This window comes from Cladosporium halotolerans (genome assembly GCF_011745625.1).
Source record: "Cladosporium halotolerans strain TM138-S3 chromosome Unknown Sca56, whole genome shotgun sequence".
Taxonomy (NCBI): Eukaryota; Fungi; Ascomycota; class Dothideomycetes; order Cladosporiales; family Cladosporiaceae; genus Cladosporium; species Cladosporium halotolerans.
Window position 1 is genome coordinate 44,519 of NW_027191507.1, and position 16,885 is coordinate 61,403.

The following is a 16,885-nucleotide window of genomic DNA, read 5'->3' on the forward strand; positions in this document are numbered from 1 at the left end:
TTTGGAAGGGCGCGCTCACGACAATCGAGGGCACTTTCGTATGTCTCGGACGGCATCGATGTGTCCTAGCTTGTGGGATACATCAGACTTGATCGAGGCAGCGAGCCTGGTGTTGGGAGAAGTGGTCGGCATCATGCTGGCGGGTAGGGTGTGCCTACACCTGAGCTGGGATCACGTCTCGAAAGCTTTTGGTGGTAGAGATAGAGTGACAAGTCTAGATGTCTCACAGGCGGCGACTGGTGACGTGAGCAAAATCGTCCTGCAGTATCTCACGAGTAACTGGGTGTGAGAGTGGTGAGTTTTGCCGCCCTGTACGATTGCACTGGCGATCCCGCACTTCGATAGCGAGCATAAGAAAAAAAATTGCATGATATATGCGCCACCGTTTTGGCAGGTGTTCAGCCATCAGCGTCACGTGTATTAGAGTGTCTGACGATGTGCTGAAGTGTGCGTCAACCATCGACGTCGCGTGTGTCATGGTGTCTGACAGAGTAACCTTACTCGGGTGTTCGCCATGAGCTGCACTCAACCCACCGCAGATTTCGACGGTCGGACGTGTTTTCACGGTCATGCCGCCACAAACGCGACGCCCCCCGATAAATTAACGTTGCCCCAACCCTAACCCTAGTAACCCATATCCAATGGGAGCGTCGACAAGGGGAAATGCTTCAGCACAAGCGGGCCACGGCGACAAAACTCTGTCACTCATCTTGCCATGACAACGCCGAAGGCCGCCCGCTCGCAAGTCGCTTGAGACTTCCCGTCTAGCGAGCTTCCCTGCGGCACTGCTGACATGCATCTGGCGTATTCGTCAACGCATCACTCGCGCCCCATGTGTCACGCCAGTGCGTGCCCCAAATACAGCGAGAAGTTGTTTCGACGGTGACCGCTTCCATTTCAGGGGAGAGTCGCGGGGTACTTCGGTAATGGCCCTCGCTGTGGATTGACATGTGCGCCAAGGCATGCATCTCAGCGCATGTACTGTAATGTACTGGAAAGTTTGATCTTTTTTCGCTTTTCCTTCCGAGCACGATTTCGCGAACTCATTGTTTGCAAGAGAGGTGAGTCAGCCGAGATTGGCGTGGCACCTATGCTGCTCAAGCACGTCTGCTATCGCCGACAGAACCGCCGCGTTCCTCTGCAGTATCTGGCTAAGTTAGTCTCTAGAGCGCCAGAAACAGTGCGCCGCCATGAAGGAAACGGTAGTGTACTGTTCTGATTCGAGGACAATGCAATGTCGCCCTGGGGCCGTAGTCTTGATATTCAAGCCCCCTTCGCAAACATGGCAAATTGCAAAGGGGGCCGATGCAAACTGAAAACTACCGTGGTGACGGAGTGATTCTACGCGGAGTGAGGGAGACGCGGTGTGTATTTGACACCGATGGTGCGACGGCCTGGATGATGATGATCTGCTCTCCTCAGTGTTGTGGTACCTTTTTGAATTGAACAGCTGTTCGACGAGCATATTTGGGACCTTCAATACTGCAATTGGCGACACGTGGAATTCAGGCTCGTGCGCCACACCCGTGATGCGTCTACCGTCGTTTCGAGAATTCTGTAGGAGTGCGGGAATATCGGCGTCTTCAGCGAAAGATGAGCTCAAATGTGACAAATGCAACAAGTTGTTCACTAGTAGAAGCAATCTCATGGTACACAGCAAGCTTCACGGCGAAAACCCGAAGCTGGGGCACCAATGTAAGGAGTGCCAGAGGCGGTTTCGCCGCAAAAACGATTTGAGGAGGCATGAGAGGGAATGACTCCCGGCAGTGTTGCAATCTGAACAATCCCTGACGCAATTACAGAAACACGCCGGTGCACGCCCACACAAATGCCCGTATTGCCCTCAAACCTTCGCACGCGGCGACACAATGAATAGGTAAATCGATTTATCCCCAGACCATGCACATGTGCGACCTTGCTAAGACGCGTGCAGGCACCAGAAGACATGTTTGAGGAGATTGCCGAATCTTTACCTGCCAGAAACTAGGGTTCATGCTTTTTGATGTCTCTTTGATCCGAAACGACGTTCTGGTGGGGAAGAAGGATGAATGCAGGTGATAAGCAAGTCTTCAGCAGTCGCAACTGTGTCGTCGTAGGCAGTAAAATTCATGGCTTTTGAATGAATGACAAGAATCGTTGCACTGCAAGTTCGGCCTTCCAGAGAATATCGTGTGTTTATAGGCAAGGTAAAAAATGCCCAGTACCAGGTCAACGCGGTCTTCATTGGTCAGCGACCAGAGCCCAGGGTGGATCTGGCCGTCCACGCTCGCCGGCTTTGTATGCGCTGATGTCCTTGGGCGCAGCTTTTAAATTACTGATAATTGCTGACGCCTACGCGCAGCACACCCCCCCCACACACACACACACACACACACACACACACACACACACACACACAGAGAGAGAGAGAGAGAGAGAGAGAGAGATGGAGATGGAGGGATCCTTCCACAGGCTTTGGCGATTGACGAAACGTATCAATGGACACTCAAATCCAGAACGAACACCGGCCGACTGCGCCATTGCAAGTATTGCAAGCTCACCATGGTGGCACTTGACGCCATGTCACTCACTTGCCATCACCACTCCGCGACGGCCGCCCATTCACGATCCACCATGATAGACTGGCCCACTCGGCAATGTCTCCAAGGCCTTTGCTCAATTGCTCGCAGTTCGATATCTCAGCGTGCACTTGATGAGGCTAATGTTTACAACGATGTTACATTTGATTGTTCCTCGACCGGACAGAACTGCTGTCTGAATGCTGCACGACTTTTACCCGTCGCACGCCCATGGCAACAGTGACATCTGCCTCGAAAGGCAGCCCTGTGACCGAATCATTTTTCGTCGCGTCGACCAAAACATTCTGTTCAAACTGATGATTCCGAAAACTGCCTCCGGGATCATGTTCGAACAAGCGATTGGGGTGTCTGGCGGTGGCCACATGGACGCCCAATTTCCGAGGGCATGGGGTCCTCGCCATGCAATGATGAACTTTAATGTGTGAGAGCGGAACAACCACATTAGCCTAGCACAGGGTCAGTGACGGTCCGCGCAGGAAACAGCAACGTAGTTAGACGCTAACCATATCCAGACCGTAAACTCTCCGACATGTTCATGTTGCCAGAGCAAAGCCACGTAAGACCATCCGACCACAACTTCAGATGCAAGCCATAACCAACTGGCATCGATCTGAGCGTCGATGTCAAGGAAGTAGTGGCAGAGTAACAGGGAAAAAGTGGAGAATAGGGACAAATCGCGCGCACACCGGAGCTGGGAGAGTGTCAGGATCAGAGAAGGATAAAATCATCTTGATCACGAGAGGACTTGCGAACTTACAGCGTCAATACTGCGTTTTCAGTGGAGGGCATGGTGCGCCAAGGTGTTGGGGGGTTCCAGTTGTCTGTTTGGGTGAGTGAGAGCGGGAGGCAGGAAGGGGGGGACGAGGGGTTGTCCTGGAAGATGCGAAAGGATGGAGGGATGAAGGGGGCTGATGGCGAGCTTTTGCACCACAGCATGCCGTTCAAATGCGCTATTCCAGGAAAAGATGACGGATCCGATTCTTCCGTTGTGTCCATGAATCACGCAATCACAGCAACCCACATGTGCACGCCCCGGAAGCCGTAAGACACGACGACCATGTATCGAGTCGCTGTGTTCACCGTCGTGGGTAGTAGACTCGTCAGTATTGAGATTTCCATATCCGACATGATCCTGTCCGTCACTGTGAGTATGAGAGAGCGTGGACGAAGAGGTAATATGGCCGTCGACCGGTTCGGATCACTTACCAACCAGAAATTAGGTGTACTTGGCCACCGCATCTTGCAAAAAATTGTGTCTTGAACCAGCGAAAAAGGGTTTTGGTTGACAAGACTGAGATGCAGGGATGTAGTGTTCCTGAATATCTAAAGTCGTCACCATGACAACCATTGAACACAACACTTGTACCGCGAACTATCCGCTCGTTAGTTGGCTGCGGTGGGAATTCAAGGCGGGGGATTCGAGTCATCGGACTACAAAATAGGATGATGGAACGGGTGCTAATGATCGATTGCCAGAGACACTGCACTTCACCGAAGCTTGCAATGGCAAGGTCCTTGACGCACGGCATGCAGATCGAGGCGCAGATGCCTGTGGCGATCTCGAAAAGGGGACAGAGGCCGATGTCCAACGAACACGTACGAATCCACAAAAGCGAGGCCTATCCGCCGAGTCGTCAGCGAAACATGGTGTGGGATTCGACTCCTGCCTACCGGATCGCACCGTCCGACGTGGTGGCAGCGTCCACCGTGCAGGGTCCCGGTAATAGCAGCATGCGTCCTTCTTCGCTCGCTTTGCAGCATCGAGACTCTGTCAAGCTCCAGAACCGTTTCTGCTCACCACCCACTGTCTCTGCCCACTGCTCTAGAATCTGTTGATTTTGCGGGCTGATGTCTTCCTTCGACTGCTCCGGTTGCCGCACACTCTCGTCGTGATAATCGACCACGAAATACCGTCGATGCGCTTTCGATTGAAAAATCGTCTGTACGTATACGGCGTGCCAGTGTTCCGGGTCATCGGCAATAGATTTCCATGCATGTTCCTTGTAGCAATGTTTTCTGATCTCATCTCGACTCATTGAGATCTTAGTACATCCGGATTCGTCGCATTGAAATCCTCGCATCGGCGACCCGAGCCAGTCGAGCGGTGCTTGTAGTGACGGCGGTGTTGTGACTTGTGCCGGCTCTAGCAACTCGCAAGCTCCGTATTTCTTCTCTATTGCCGACCTCTCGGAGCTTCGGACTTTATGTTGTAGCCTTAGATGTGTTGCCAGATTCCGGACGGCATACCCGTGATAACGGCAGACTAGCACTTTATAGTGAGAGTCGTAGTAGAGCCATTCATCAGCGTTTGCGGCAGCGATCTCTAAGCCGTCTTCCAAGCCAATCGCGCTATCGGATGCGGTTGTGCTATGCTCCGTGCACGAGTTGCTTTGTGCTAGACTCCACGACCGTTGTCGAACGGGCGTCGACGTTTGCGTGCCCCAGCTCGCAAGTGAGCTGTCATCGCTCATTTTGTGCTGTTGTTGTTATTTTGTAGAAGCCGTTTTCAGCTTGTCAAATCGCCGCTTCGCTATAGCACTATATGTTGTACGAAATGAATATGCATCAAGTGTCTAATGTGGGCGCCTGAGCAGATGTGAATGTCTCACGCGTGAAGACGCGAGCGGTCGTGCTGCGCGGTCGTGCTGCGCCAGTCGCACTGACCCTGAATTCCACGCCCTCCCAATCTTCCATGCTTGTACTGTCAGCAATGTATCGTTCACTACACGACGGTCAACGCTCCTAAAATCAGTTAAAGTTGCTCGCAGACAGAACACGACACGGAGAAAATTATAGTGCTAGTTTGAGCGTTATGCGATCGATTTTGCTTGAAGGCACATTTTGCTATGTACGAACGCCAAAACAATGCTTTTGCGCCGACCTTCGCGCTCAAAATATGGTGCCGCACTCGGTTCCCTGCTTCGTTAGCGCCCATACTTTATAGATGATCTACAGAGCATCGTAGCAATACTTAGTCTCCATGACTTTGCTATAATTTCATTCATGATGAAAAGACAACAACTTGGGGATCACTTCTTGGGGAAGACTACAAAATGATTGTAAGCGGAAGTTCAGTAGCTACTTACGGTTAGCGCCGCTTTGGGGTAAGCTGGGGATCAGTGTTCCCCTCCGCTGCTTTTTGGTTAGGATTGAGGATAGGATTGAGGATAGGATTGAGGATAGGATTGAGGATAGGATTGAGGATAGGTTAGGCTATACTTGTTTCTAACCTTCTACATTTTCTTTCCTATTGAAGAAGAGGGATAAGGTACACTCTACTACCCTTATATTGATCGTAGGGCTAAACCTGCCACTCGCACTGCCTGAATTGCACTCCCCCCTCCGAATCTACTCTCCTCTCCTAACCAGTCAAAATAATCCTCGATATTCTCAAACTTTCGCTCGAATTGCTCGTGTAGCCATCCTGGCCCCTCAACACTCTCGAATACCCCGAAGCAGAGCGGGAGTACGATGTCTCGGTGTTCACAATCCATGCCACCTCCACCTCCTAGCTCTGCTTGTTGACAGATCGATTGCGGATTCAGGCACCAGAAGCAGCTCGTGTATGCCTGTAGCCATTTCCGCCCTCGTCCTTCGTGTCGTCGTCTGGCTTCGTTCCTGTGTTCAAACACCTCGAATCGCCGTGGGCACGTTGAGAAAGCATGGTCCCAGTTCTGTCTGACTACCCTGCAGAGCAAGCATGTTCCTTTCACGCTCGCCAGGTCGAGCCGATACTGTGAGAGTTCTGTGTGAGCCCGTAGCCGCTCTTGCTGGATGAGCCCGAGCCCTGTGTGTGGCGTGTCCTCTTGGACGCTCTCGACCGGGTTGATGGGATCCTGGTGGGCCACCTTGCAGATGTCACACGGTATATCTTCTGGCATACACCATCTTCGATGTCGGGAGATATCCAGGTAATCGCTTAACGAGGTCCGGTAGCATTGCTCGCTCTGCAGGTATCGGTGCACCGCCTGTTTGTCCTGGCGCTTTCGAAGCGATACGTCCTGTCTGTGGTTGCTCGCGTTCTGTAAATCCAGTGGATCGTCATCCATAGCCTTGGGCTGCCAGGTCGCTGGGAGCAACACCATCGAGTACGCACGCTTTCCGTCTCGCCCTGCTCGACCTGACTCTTGGGCGAAGATGACTAGGGATTCCGGCTCGTCTACATTCATGACGAGTCGGACGTGAGGGTAGTCGAACCCTTCAGCGAGAGCGGTGGTGGCGACGATATAAGGCGTGCCTGAAGTCTCAATCCATCCATCGAGTATCTCTTTCTTCTCTGCCGGTGTCCCACTCTCTGCCGTGTACGCATTGCAGCCGAGTAGCTCTGCCAGATCGTCTGCATCTTTGCACGTCCGAACGTACAGAACGATCTTGTCACAGGCGTGGTCGAAGAACCCCGATTCTGTCCACGCATCTTTTGCCTCGATTGCAGCCTGTTTGAGAAGGCTTCCGTTGTGGGCGTCGATTTTTCGCACCATGTAGAAAATGTTCAGTCGATTACTAGGCGCCCTGACAACAGTAGGACGGTGCAGATAGTTTCTCTCCTCGAACTCTGCTCGCATGGATGGCGGAAGAGTGGCTGTCAAATAGACAAACTGAGTTCTCAAGCTCCGGATGGTTGTTAGCTCGACCATACTTGGTCGATACTCAGCCGCTGTTACAGTCAGATGGCACTCGTCAATCACGATCCGATCGAGCTTTTGCTCTGCTATTAGCCTCCGAGCATACTTGATGAAATCCTTGGACGAGGCGGCCTCAGCGCTGATGAGTACTAGGGCGGCCTCCCGGCTCTCGCCTGGACGCCACTCTAGATGGTCGATGCTCATCTCTTTTATACGCCGGATCATATCTCCATAGAGCGAGACGAGCGGTACTACGAGTACTGTTATTCCAGCGTCAGGCAGAGTACACGGAAGCATAAAGAGCAAGCTCTTCCCGGCTCCTGTGGGAAGGATGGCGACAACCTGCTCGGTCCAAGACATGATTGTGGTGAGAGCTTGCTCCTGCTCGGCAGATTTCCAGCCTGCTTCCCTGTTGCCGTATAGCTTCTTCACTCCTCCTAGGAGAGCTTCGGTGGACCAAGGTTTCCGAGGACGGTAGATGCCCATAGCCACCCGTTTCGCCAATCGAGACTCTTGCTCGGCTCTCCCACGTTTCTTTTGCTTGAGCATCATGTCTAACCCCCAGAAGTCCTGCCACAGCGTCGAAGCCTGTAACCCCATCCGGACTTTTCCATCCCACAAGTTGGCAAATACTGCTCCGGCCTGGTTGGCGTACGCCCGGTTCACCGTCCGCGTCTTGTGGTTGCGCTGTTCCGTCATGCTTCGGATTGTCGGGTCGATCTCTTCCGCATCTTCGTCGCCTTCGTCAGGGTCGAAACATTCGATCTGGCTGGCGAATTTGGTCTTGACGATGGCCACTGTGATCTGCCTCCAGTTAGCGACGCGAAGCCGTGGCACGCATGCCCGAACACATGCTTCTTCCAGGTAGCGGCTTAGATGACCCTCCGGCCACACTTTTCCATTCTTCTCCCAAAGGTACGGAGAGAGCAACGATCCAGGCGATGTCTGTCGGAAGAATCTCTCCCGTAGTGGCAATACGTAGACGATGTAATCGAGCAGTAGCTCTGCGATCGGATTAGCGAGGAACCGGACGTTCTCTTTGTAGTCACTCGTTTGTTGCTGGCCCTTATGGTACTGGATGTGTACCATTATACGGTCGAAGCGAATGACGATGGATCGTCGCCGCTGCGCGTTGCGATATGTCATCGAGAAGAATTCGCTCTCTCGCACAGGCTGTCCCCCGCTGATGTGTACGAGAACGCTCAATCGCTTCAGAAACTCTTGCACGGTGGCTTTGTAACCAGCCATTGCGCTCTCCCTCCATGCCCATCCGCTGGGTGATCGATTGTCTTCGGTAAGGAAGATGCGAGACAGTTGATCCGATCGTTCGATTGCGTTCGTCAGTGCTCTCCCTGTACCGCCGAGGGTCGTTGCGTTATCTCTGTGCTGAGTAAAACTCCAACCGACGGTCTCGACGTTGACACCATCTTTGAGGAACCGAGGGCTTATTCGGCGGAGACTCTTGAGACCCAGCATCAAGTCGTCGTAAAGAAGCTGATAACACCCCTGGTACTCAGATGCAAGCAAAGATGGGATCTGATCCATCCGTAGTTCGGTGTCCTCGTATGTCAGCACCTCACTTTCGTCCCAAGACGCTTCATGGGTGCCAACGCTCGCACCCGACACCTTGAACAGCAACAGGCGCCATCTGAGGATCTCTCCCATCGGTGTCTCTACGGTCTGCTGGAGGTACTGGTCGCAGTAAGATCTCACAAGCTCTAGCGTCTTCCCACAGCCTTGTTGTTCCTTCAAGGCGCTATCGTAGAACACTAGCAACTGTACGACCCAGATAATGGCCGAGAGACTGCTATTAAAGTTTCCGGGTTCCATCCAGCCGTTTGTCGATGGTTTGATGCTCAGCATGGCGCAGAAGCTCAACAGAGATGATCCATACCGCCGAGCGCCAGTCGTGTGGCAGATGAGAAGCGTCCTTGGCTCCAGAAGTCGTCTCTTCAATTCCTTTTCCTCTTTATCACCTTCCTCGTTGTCCTCTTCGACAGGGCTCGCTCGTCTTCGCTGTGCGATCTGGCAGATATCTTGCCATACCGCCAATTGCTCCTCTGTCGCCTCGATGGTGTCTTCCGGCCTCTGCATGTCGTCGTCATCTTCAGCTATTGCGCTAAAATGGTACTCGTCAGGAGCGACAACTCTGCTGAAGTATGACACGAACCGAAGCGCTATTCCGAAATAGCTCACAAGACTCTTCGGCCCTTTGTGTGGATCGAATGGTCTGGTCTTGCCTGTCAGATCGACTTGCGAGGGCTGGAAGCGGCTGAGGACGACTCGGCATTGATAAGTCAGCATGCAGTCAGGTCCGTCAAAGCATAGCCTGTGGGCATCCTGTAGTAATGATTGCATCGCATCGATGATGGTACGGAGATTGCTCTCCTCTCCTGACGGGGGCACAGCGATTGCTGTTCGAATTTGGTCTTTTCTGAGACCGCATATATGGTCGGCAATGCCTGTCTCTCTTAGCCAAGGGACTACGGCGGAGACATGGTCGTCAAACCCATGTACTCGGTTCGCATCGTCAGCAGCATCGCGCTGTGCTTGTTGGACGTCGTCTTCTTGGGCGCGGAAAAACTCATGCTTCTGGGACGTTTGCCTCTCGGTGATTGCACCCTCATCCTGACTTGCCACTTCGAAGTATTTCTGCCAACTGTTGACCTTAAAGAATCGCTGACACGCACGGTTTTGAGTCCAGATCTTGTTACGCGCATGGAGCTGTTTCGTGCGAACATCCCCTCCCCGCTTTTGCTGATTCGCCCATCCATGTTTCTCCTTGCAATGTTTCCGCATCAAACGTAAGTTGCGACACACATAGACGCAGGCAATATTCCTGTTATCCGCCCAATCACATCTGAGCCCGTCAAAATAAACTGGGAGGATCGGAACGGGAGGATCGTTTGGAGTTGGATATACGACGTCTTCATGGACACTCGCCAGAGCGGAGCAACTATCGACCTTGGCAACGAAGGCGTGACGTCGTTCAAGAGTAAGACGACGGTGGTACTCTTTGAGATGGGTCGTTAAGTGCGATGGCACAATCGCGTATTGACAACTTGTGCATATCAAGATCCTGTGTTTGTTGTTTATTTCGAAAAGACGGGTGAAATCCACTTCTGCCATGGTTGATCGAGCAAGTAAGACTTACGACTGCCATTTTTCAGAAACGATAGGAGCCCTCGTATATCAATAATTTTGTTGCTCCCTGGCAACCTGCCTCCTGTGACTAAAATGCATGTGCCTATGCGTAGACGTGCTTTCATGCCGCAAGAAGACGCTCACTCATTCGCAGGTGCTAACGCCAGCTGCGGGGCAGACTTCCAATTTTGTCGCTGGCTGCGTTTTTGGCGTACATATCACCGTCATATTGTCGCACCATTCCTGCAAATAAACAAACGAAACGCAGCGAGCAAAAAGAATCATGCTGTCGTATCTTGTTGTTTCAATTTTGGCCAATTACGAGGTTATTAAAGCAAAGGTCCCGGGTCAGGCAAAGCAAAGGTTTCGGCTTAGCCTTACTTACCCTAACCCTTAATTTATTAGGCATTTCAAAGGTCTCGACTCGAAACCTTTGTCTTCTAGTGTTAGGGATCTAGGAATTAAGTATTATCCCGGCGATCTCGGCGACCTCGACGTAATGAATAGATGTCAGAACACTAGTCGCCTACGCTATCCTATTAGTAACCGCATATGCTGGACTGGCAGCTGCGGTATTCGCCGATGTACCATTCGCCGGTCACCTGGTCGCCGATGATTTGATCGCCGATTGCCATCTTTATCCCACTCACAGCTCGCCGACGGAGTCGGTAATAAGCCATTGGAAAGGGAACTTCAGTGACCAAAGCTCTCTGGATTTCCCAGCCCGCTTCTACTCGCACGAAATCCACACTGGACAGCAGCCATATTTAACATGGTCAAAGCCCCCATCCTCCACTTACCTCGAAGCCCCCACATCTATCACATCCCGCTTAAAATCTTGCCGATATTCAATACCAGTCGCCGACCTAGTGCGTACGTCTTTGCGGAAAGGATCAGTCCTTCATTCACGCCTCGGACTCTTCATTTACAGAGTTACCAGAGGCAGATTGATCAACAACAACCAAAGTCCACGTTCTTACCAAGACGGCCAATCCCAAGACGGGCGCTACATCACACACCCAACAGCGTACATACCGAAGTCATGTCCCAAACAGTCACCGTCGACAGCATGCATGATTCAGCCACTGGTACGTGGCAATACATTGTCGCCGATCCGCACACCCTTGACGCCGTCATCATCGACCCAGTCTTAGATTACGACATTTCAACACATACCATCAGCACCCACACCGCCGATGGCCTCAAGTCTTTGATTGAAGACAAGGGTTACAAAATCATCAGGATCCTCGAGACACATGCGCACGCAGACCATCTGACAGCCGCCTCATACTTGCAAACCGTCCTAGAGCGGGACCATGGTTCTAAGCCGCCTATCTGCATTGGAAAGCGGATCCGTGAGGTGCAGCGCGTGTTCGGACAGAGATACGGTGTTTACGACTCCGAGCTGAATGCGGCGTTCGATCAGCTCATGGATGACGATGAGGAGTTTTGTATTGGCCAGCTAAAAGCCAAAACAATTCATCTTCCGGGCCACACACCAGATCACGTCGGTTACCTCGTCGAAGGTAAGCAATGTCAGCAGCAAAACAAACGACTTTGGAATTTGCTAATACAAGGCCTCGCAGACAACATCTTTTGCGGCGATTCGGTGTTCAACGCCGACCTAGGCACCGCGCGCTGCGACTTTCCCGGCGGCAGTGCAAAAGATTTATACCACTCGACTCGCAAGTTGCTGAGCCTGCCCGACAACTACAAGATTTGGACCGGCCATGACTACCCGTCTAACGGCCGGATGTGTCCAGTCCCGTACATGAGCGTGGCTGACCAGAAGCAGCGCAATCGCTACCTTTCAGACATTGTATCGGAGCAGGATTTTCTGCACATGCGCACCCAACGTGATGCACAACTGAAGGAGCCGAAAATGCTACACCCGTCGTTGCAAATCAATATTCGCGGAGGACGGCTACCCGCTCCGATGCCATCTGGTGAACGAACCTTAACATTTCCTATTCGACTGGAGACCGAGCACTGGGGAGTTTGAATAGCATCGCAAGTTTTGCCATTTCAACAATATGCGCATAGCCAGCATTTATCCATCAACTAGCAATGAACACTGTATGAGTATCACCAACTTCATAATTGTGCGCCATGCTTGTCTTTTGCCACTGGGAGAAGTTGTTCTGAACTGTTAAGAATGAACTCTCGGGAAACATGCCACAAAGGAAGGAACATAGTGTAATTTGATCTGCAGTAGTCAACAAAGATAATAGTATTTGATCACAACGACAGCCACGACCCTAGGCGAGGTTTCCAACCACCGCCTGCATGCGGATCTGTCTGGTCCAATCGCCACAACGTGGTCTGCACTCGCAAATCTGCGAGAAATTCTGCTTCTGTGGATTTTGCGTGCTTATTGAGAGCCGCACATTCGGCGACAGAGTCGCGCGGCTTAGATGAGGTCGACGGGCTACCATCTCCCTGCTCTCGCCAGACGCGGGTGTTGGCAGGGAGGGACAAGACCCGTTGCATAGAGTTCCAAGCGTCACGATGGTGTGATGAGTCTTTCGACGGATCATCGGCAGCGCGGAAAGCGACGCTCTCGAGGTCTGCATGCGCCAAGTCCTCTCTCAGAGTCGCGATTGAGTGTGCGCCAAAAACATCGTTGCCCACTACATAAGCGCGGCGATGGGGTTTACCAAAGCCTGGCATGTGCATGCATTCCAGAGAGAGCCAGCCCAAAATGATTTCGCCATCATTAAGGCCAGCGCGGAATGTTGTCTAGAATGAGCTACTAGCACCGTATTTGCGCTGCCACAAAAGGTCGAGGCCAGAGACGGTAGCTTCGTTACAGAGCTGCGGTGCATATCCTGCATTCTGAGATACCAAGCGGCGGATAGGCAGTGAGGGTTCGCAACATGTGTCTCCAGGATGTAGTCGACAATAGAGCTGCGCTCTTTCATTACAGTAATGATGGCGTCGGCGGCGCTTGTTGACATGGCAGCCGGGTCAGCACAGGTCAGCACAGCGGTCGCGGACGGGATCGAGCACTACACAGTGCATTGTAGTAGCATCAGCTACAATGTATTGCCATGTGTCTGTAGATGCTGCGTATACGTTATGGACAACCGACGAAGTATCGAAGGCCGCGGTCGGCAATTCTGAAGGTACGCCGGATGTCGTCAGCTTGGAGAAATGGTCGAACAACAAGACTTGATAAGCCTTTTGGCCGTGGATGAGGGGTATACAAAGGTCTTGATCAGGCCCAGAATCATTTGCAAGAAATGAATTTTGTCGCGTGATGTGAAGGGGGAAGAGAAAACGACGAGGAGACGGGAGCGATGCAGAATGAAGAGTACAAACATTGACGAGCGAGCCCCCGCGTGCATGTAGTCGCCGATGTTTCCGAGTCCCCGGCCACTCGAGTCCGTGCTTCATGATATTGATCGGTATAGCTCCCTCCCGGGACCCATTGCAAATCGTTGCGTTGACGGAAGATTCCATAATTGAACTTCAAGACGAATGTATCTGTTGGCCCCGTACGCCTTTCTCGCTTAGTCATGTTCATGCACCAGGTTGCATAGGCTGCACACACATAGATGCGAGAAGGGAGGTCACGAGTACGTACGGCGATTTAGTTAGATATCCAGCGTTACTATACAGATAGCTGCTAGAGTATGTTGTTTGAAAAAAAATTACTTGACATTTCATCTGTCAAAAAAAGATCGAACCAAAATGGGTTATTGCCCATGCTGTCGCTGTCGGCCATGGCACTGTCTCGGAAAGAAGTAGCGTGAGGCGACAAGGCATGCGTCGAGAAAATGGTCTCGGCAACGACTTTGAGACAACGCGCTGAATTTTGAGCGAGCGTGTATCGCTCACCTAGCCTTTGCAGTGCACCGAGCATCAGAACGACTCTGTCTCTATGCTGTTGGAGGCAGTCTAGCCCGCCACGGGGTACATGGATGGATCCTGCCGCGAGTTGAATAACGCATCCTAACACCAGGCCACAAATGAAAAAGGGCGAATTTCTGTCTAAACGCCATGGCACAGTAGCGAGGTTCGCCAAATCCTTTGAAGCGGCGATAGCTTTGACAGTGTGGTGTCTGGAAGTAGGCGCCAATTGTATATAGCCGTTCGCACAGGCGATGTCTTTTGCAGACGGCACCGTGTCGGGCAGGTCGCTCCTGGGGAAATGAAGGAAGATGGTAGCGCACGCAATGATGCAGCGTGCTTCGAAAAGCATCAAATCGACATCTCCCGAAGGACCAACGACGTCTCTATATAAGAACGGGAGATTGTAATCCCAACCTGCAAGCGCGTTATTTAGTGCCTGGATGTTGTCAGGAAGAGCATCGTCCTGGGAAGCAATAGTCAGAACTCGGCTGACAAGCGGATCGCATCTATGCGAAAGCACAAAGTTGAGAAGCTGGCTTGCGGCTCCGGTGAAAAAACTCGATTCTCAAACGCTCGGAGTATAGGAGGGCTTGGATCACATTCACCTGCTTCATAGGGCCTGGGCACATGGTAGAAAGGGGAGCGTCTTTGCGCAGGCGGTTTGGAAAATCGGACGGCGGTGTATCGCCGCGAAATAGATGTCGACGGTGTACAGCTCCCACCATGTCCTTCGGAGACTCTCTTCCACCAAAGAGGAACAAGCTGAATTTTCTCGCGCGAAGGTCGGCTCCTGCATGCCCAAATCCAACACGATGCTGGCAGCACGAGTGACACACGCGGCGGCCTCTGTGGGCTGCTGACGGGCGTGAAAAATGATAGCGTACAAAACCAGTGCTTGGACCCTAGAGGGCTTCTGCTCGTGAGGCTCCAACATGGCAGAAGAAACTGCCTCTTGGAGCCCTAAGTCTCCAGGCATGGACGTCGCATAGTGCTGTCCAGCGAAGCATACGACCAGATCGAGGTAGTGCGGATACTGTTGCGCCGCGTAAAAAGGCCTAGGCACAAGGAAGGGATGTGCGGCAAAGAAATGGATATAGAAGAGGTTGAGCGGGCGGTCGTGGTCGGAAGGATTGAGTGCCCACGTCGACGGCACGGCGGGAGTTAAGGATGGCAAAGGCAGTTGTGGATTGCTGAGGCATCCTGGGACAGTGGATGTTGACGAACAAGAAGCGGCAAGGGCCGGACAGGCGGCGAGGGCGGTATGGGAGGTGTTGCTGCTGGCGGACCGTGCAGATGCGGCTGTGGGCGGCGTCGGTGGCGCGGTGGTGTCTGCAGCGGGACCAGCTCCTGCCGCAGCAGGCAAAGGTCGGTGATTGCGAGGTCGATGTGGAGAAGCATTTGCATGTGCCGGATCGCCTCGCCTGCCGCGGCGGCCAAGTCCACGGCGGGAAGCGGTGTAAGAGCAGGCAACAGCGTCGACAAGGCAGCGGCCACAGGTGGGCGACGCGCCGTCGCACTTGAGATGTTTGCGTCGACACCCATCACACGCCAGCGGCGCCGGGCGAGCGGTGGCGTCAGAGTTGGCAGCGGCGGTGGCGGTGGCCATGAAGGAGAAGATATCGATAAATTGCATGTCCAGCCTTTGAGAACTCCAGCTTGTCGCCGGTCTTGTGTTGTGAGAGGACAGCCCTGAGCAAGAATTCGGCGACTGGGACTCGGCGACTACAAGTCTCCACAAGCGGTGGCGTCAGCTCATCGCCCGTTGAGGAACAGACCCCGAGAAAGATCGCCGACAGCAACCTTCAGTCCCGAAGACGCCGGATGGCTAAGATCAATCAATTTACATCTCGTGCTTCAGCTCCTGCAACTCCCGCACTCGCGTCGCAGCAACTAATTACCTCTTGGGAGCGCACACATACCATCGAGCCTCCAAACCAAGCCACGCATCATCCCTCGCGAAAATGTGCAAAAAGGCAACCTGTGACACGTGCGGTCGGTCTCTCCTACCTACTCTTCACTCCGCCCGATTCTAACGCCTTTTGTGTCGCAGGCAAGCGATCCTGGTGGGGATGCGGCAATGTATTACTGCTGCCAACTCTCTACGCGACAAGCATAAACTAACGTGTCGGCAAGCACATCCCAAGCATCATGGATTCCGTGCAGGAGCAAGACAGATGCAAATGCGGGCCCAGGGTCTTTGCGGAGGGCAAGGAGTATCCTCCGAAGGCCGCTCAAGCCGATTGACTGTAAGGAGGAGGATAGAACGTTTGGGAGGCTCCGATAGAGCATCTACGTACCACTTTCCCACCCACGTCTGTTGCCATTTGGAGTCCAGATCATACCTGTACACCCTTCAATCGTCTCCTTCATAGACATGGAACCAACCTTGGCTATCGCCATCAAATCACCAGCGTTTCGAATCATGCTTGCACAAGCTCTGCTAGATGAAGCGAACCAACCCAATCCTTCATTCTGTTCTATCGCAGGTCAGGTTTGCTCGTCGCAGAATTCACATACGCGCGGCAACTGGCCGGAATGTTACACAGCTAGTCCGGACACACACTCTTGGAGCCATTAGCCATTAGGAATGGTCGGGCGACAATGAGTGCACACTGAACTTTCGCCTTACCTCGGCGAGCTCAACATTAATATTCTGTAATCGCCGTCGAAGTCGGCGATCAAACC

At 52.7% G+C, this 16,885-nt stretch overlaps 3 protein-coding genes across 3 annotated transcripts; 1 reads left to right on the forward strand and 2 right to left on the reverse strand.

Annotated features, from left to right (window-relative positions):
- Positions 1 to 4,246: 4,246 nt before the first annotated feature.
- Positions 4,247 to 5,050, reverse strand: WHR41_09233 (uncharacterized protein; the record flags this gene model as incomplete). Its single annotated transcript, XM_069377837.1, has 1 exon — positions 4,247 to 5,050. The coding sequence occupies one exon, from the start codon at positions 5,048 to 5,050 to the stop codon at positions 4,247 to 4,249; it is 804 nt and encodes a 267-aa protein (XP_069225382.1).
- A 6,337-nt stretch (positions 5,051 to 11,387) lies between these two features.
- On the forward strand, positions 11,388 to 12,347 carry WHR41_09234 (uncharacterized protein; the record flags this gene model as incomplete). The annotated part of the gene is made up of 2 exons (XM_069377838.1): positions 11,388 to 11,871; positions 11,932 to 12,347. The coding sequence occupies 2 exons, from the start codon at positions 11,388 to 11,390 to the stop codon at positions 12,345 to 12,347; spliced, it is 900 nt and encodes a 299-aa protein (XP_069225383.1).
- Positions 12,348 to 14,810: 2,463 nt separating this feature from the next.
- On the reverse strand, positions 14,811 to 15,806 carry WHR41_09235 (uncharacterized protein; the record flags this gene model as incomplete). The annotated part of the gene is made up of 1 exon (XM_069377839.1): positions 14,811 to 15,806. The coding sequence occupies one exon, from the start codon at positions 15,804 to 15,806 to the stop codon at positions 14,811 to 14,813; it is 996 nt and encodes a 331-aa protein (XP_069225384.1).
- Between the last annotated feature and the right edge of the window lie 1,079 nt (positions 15,807 to 16,885).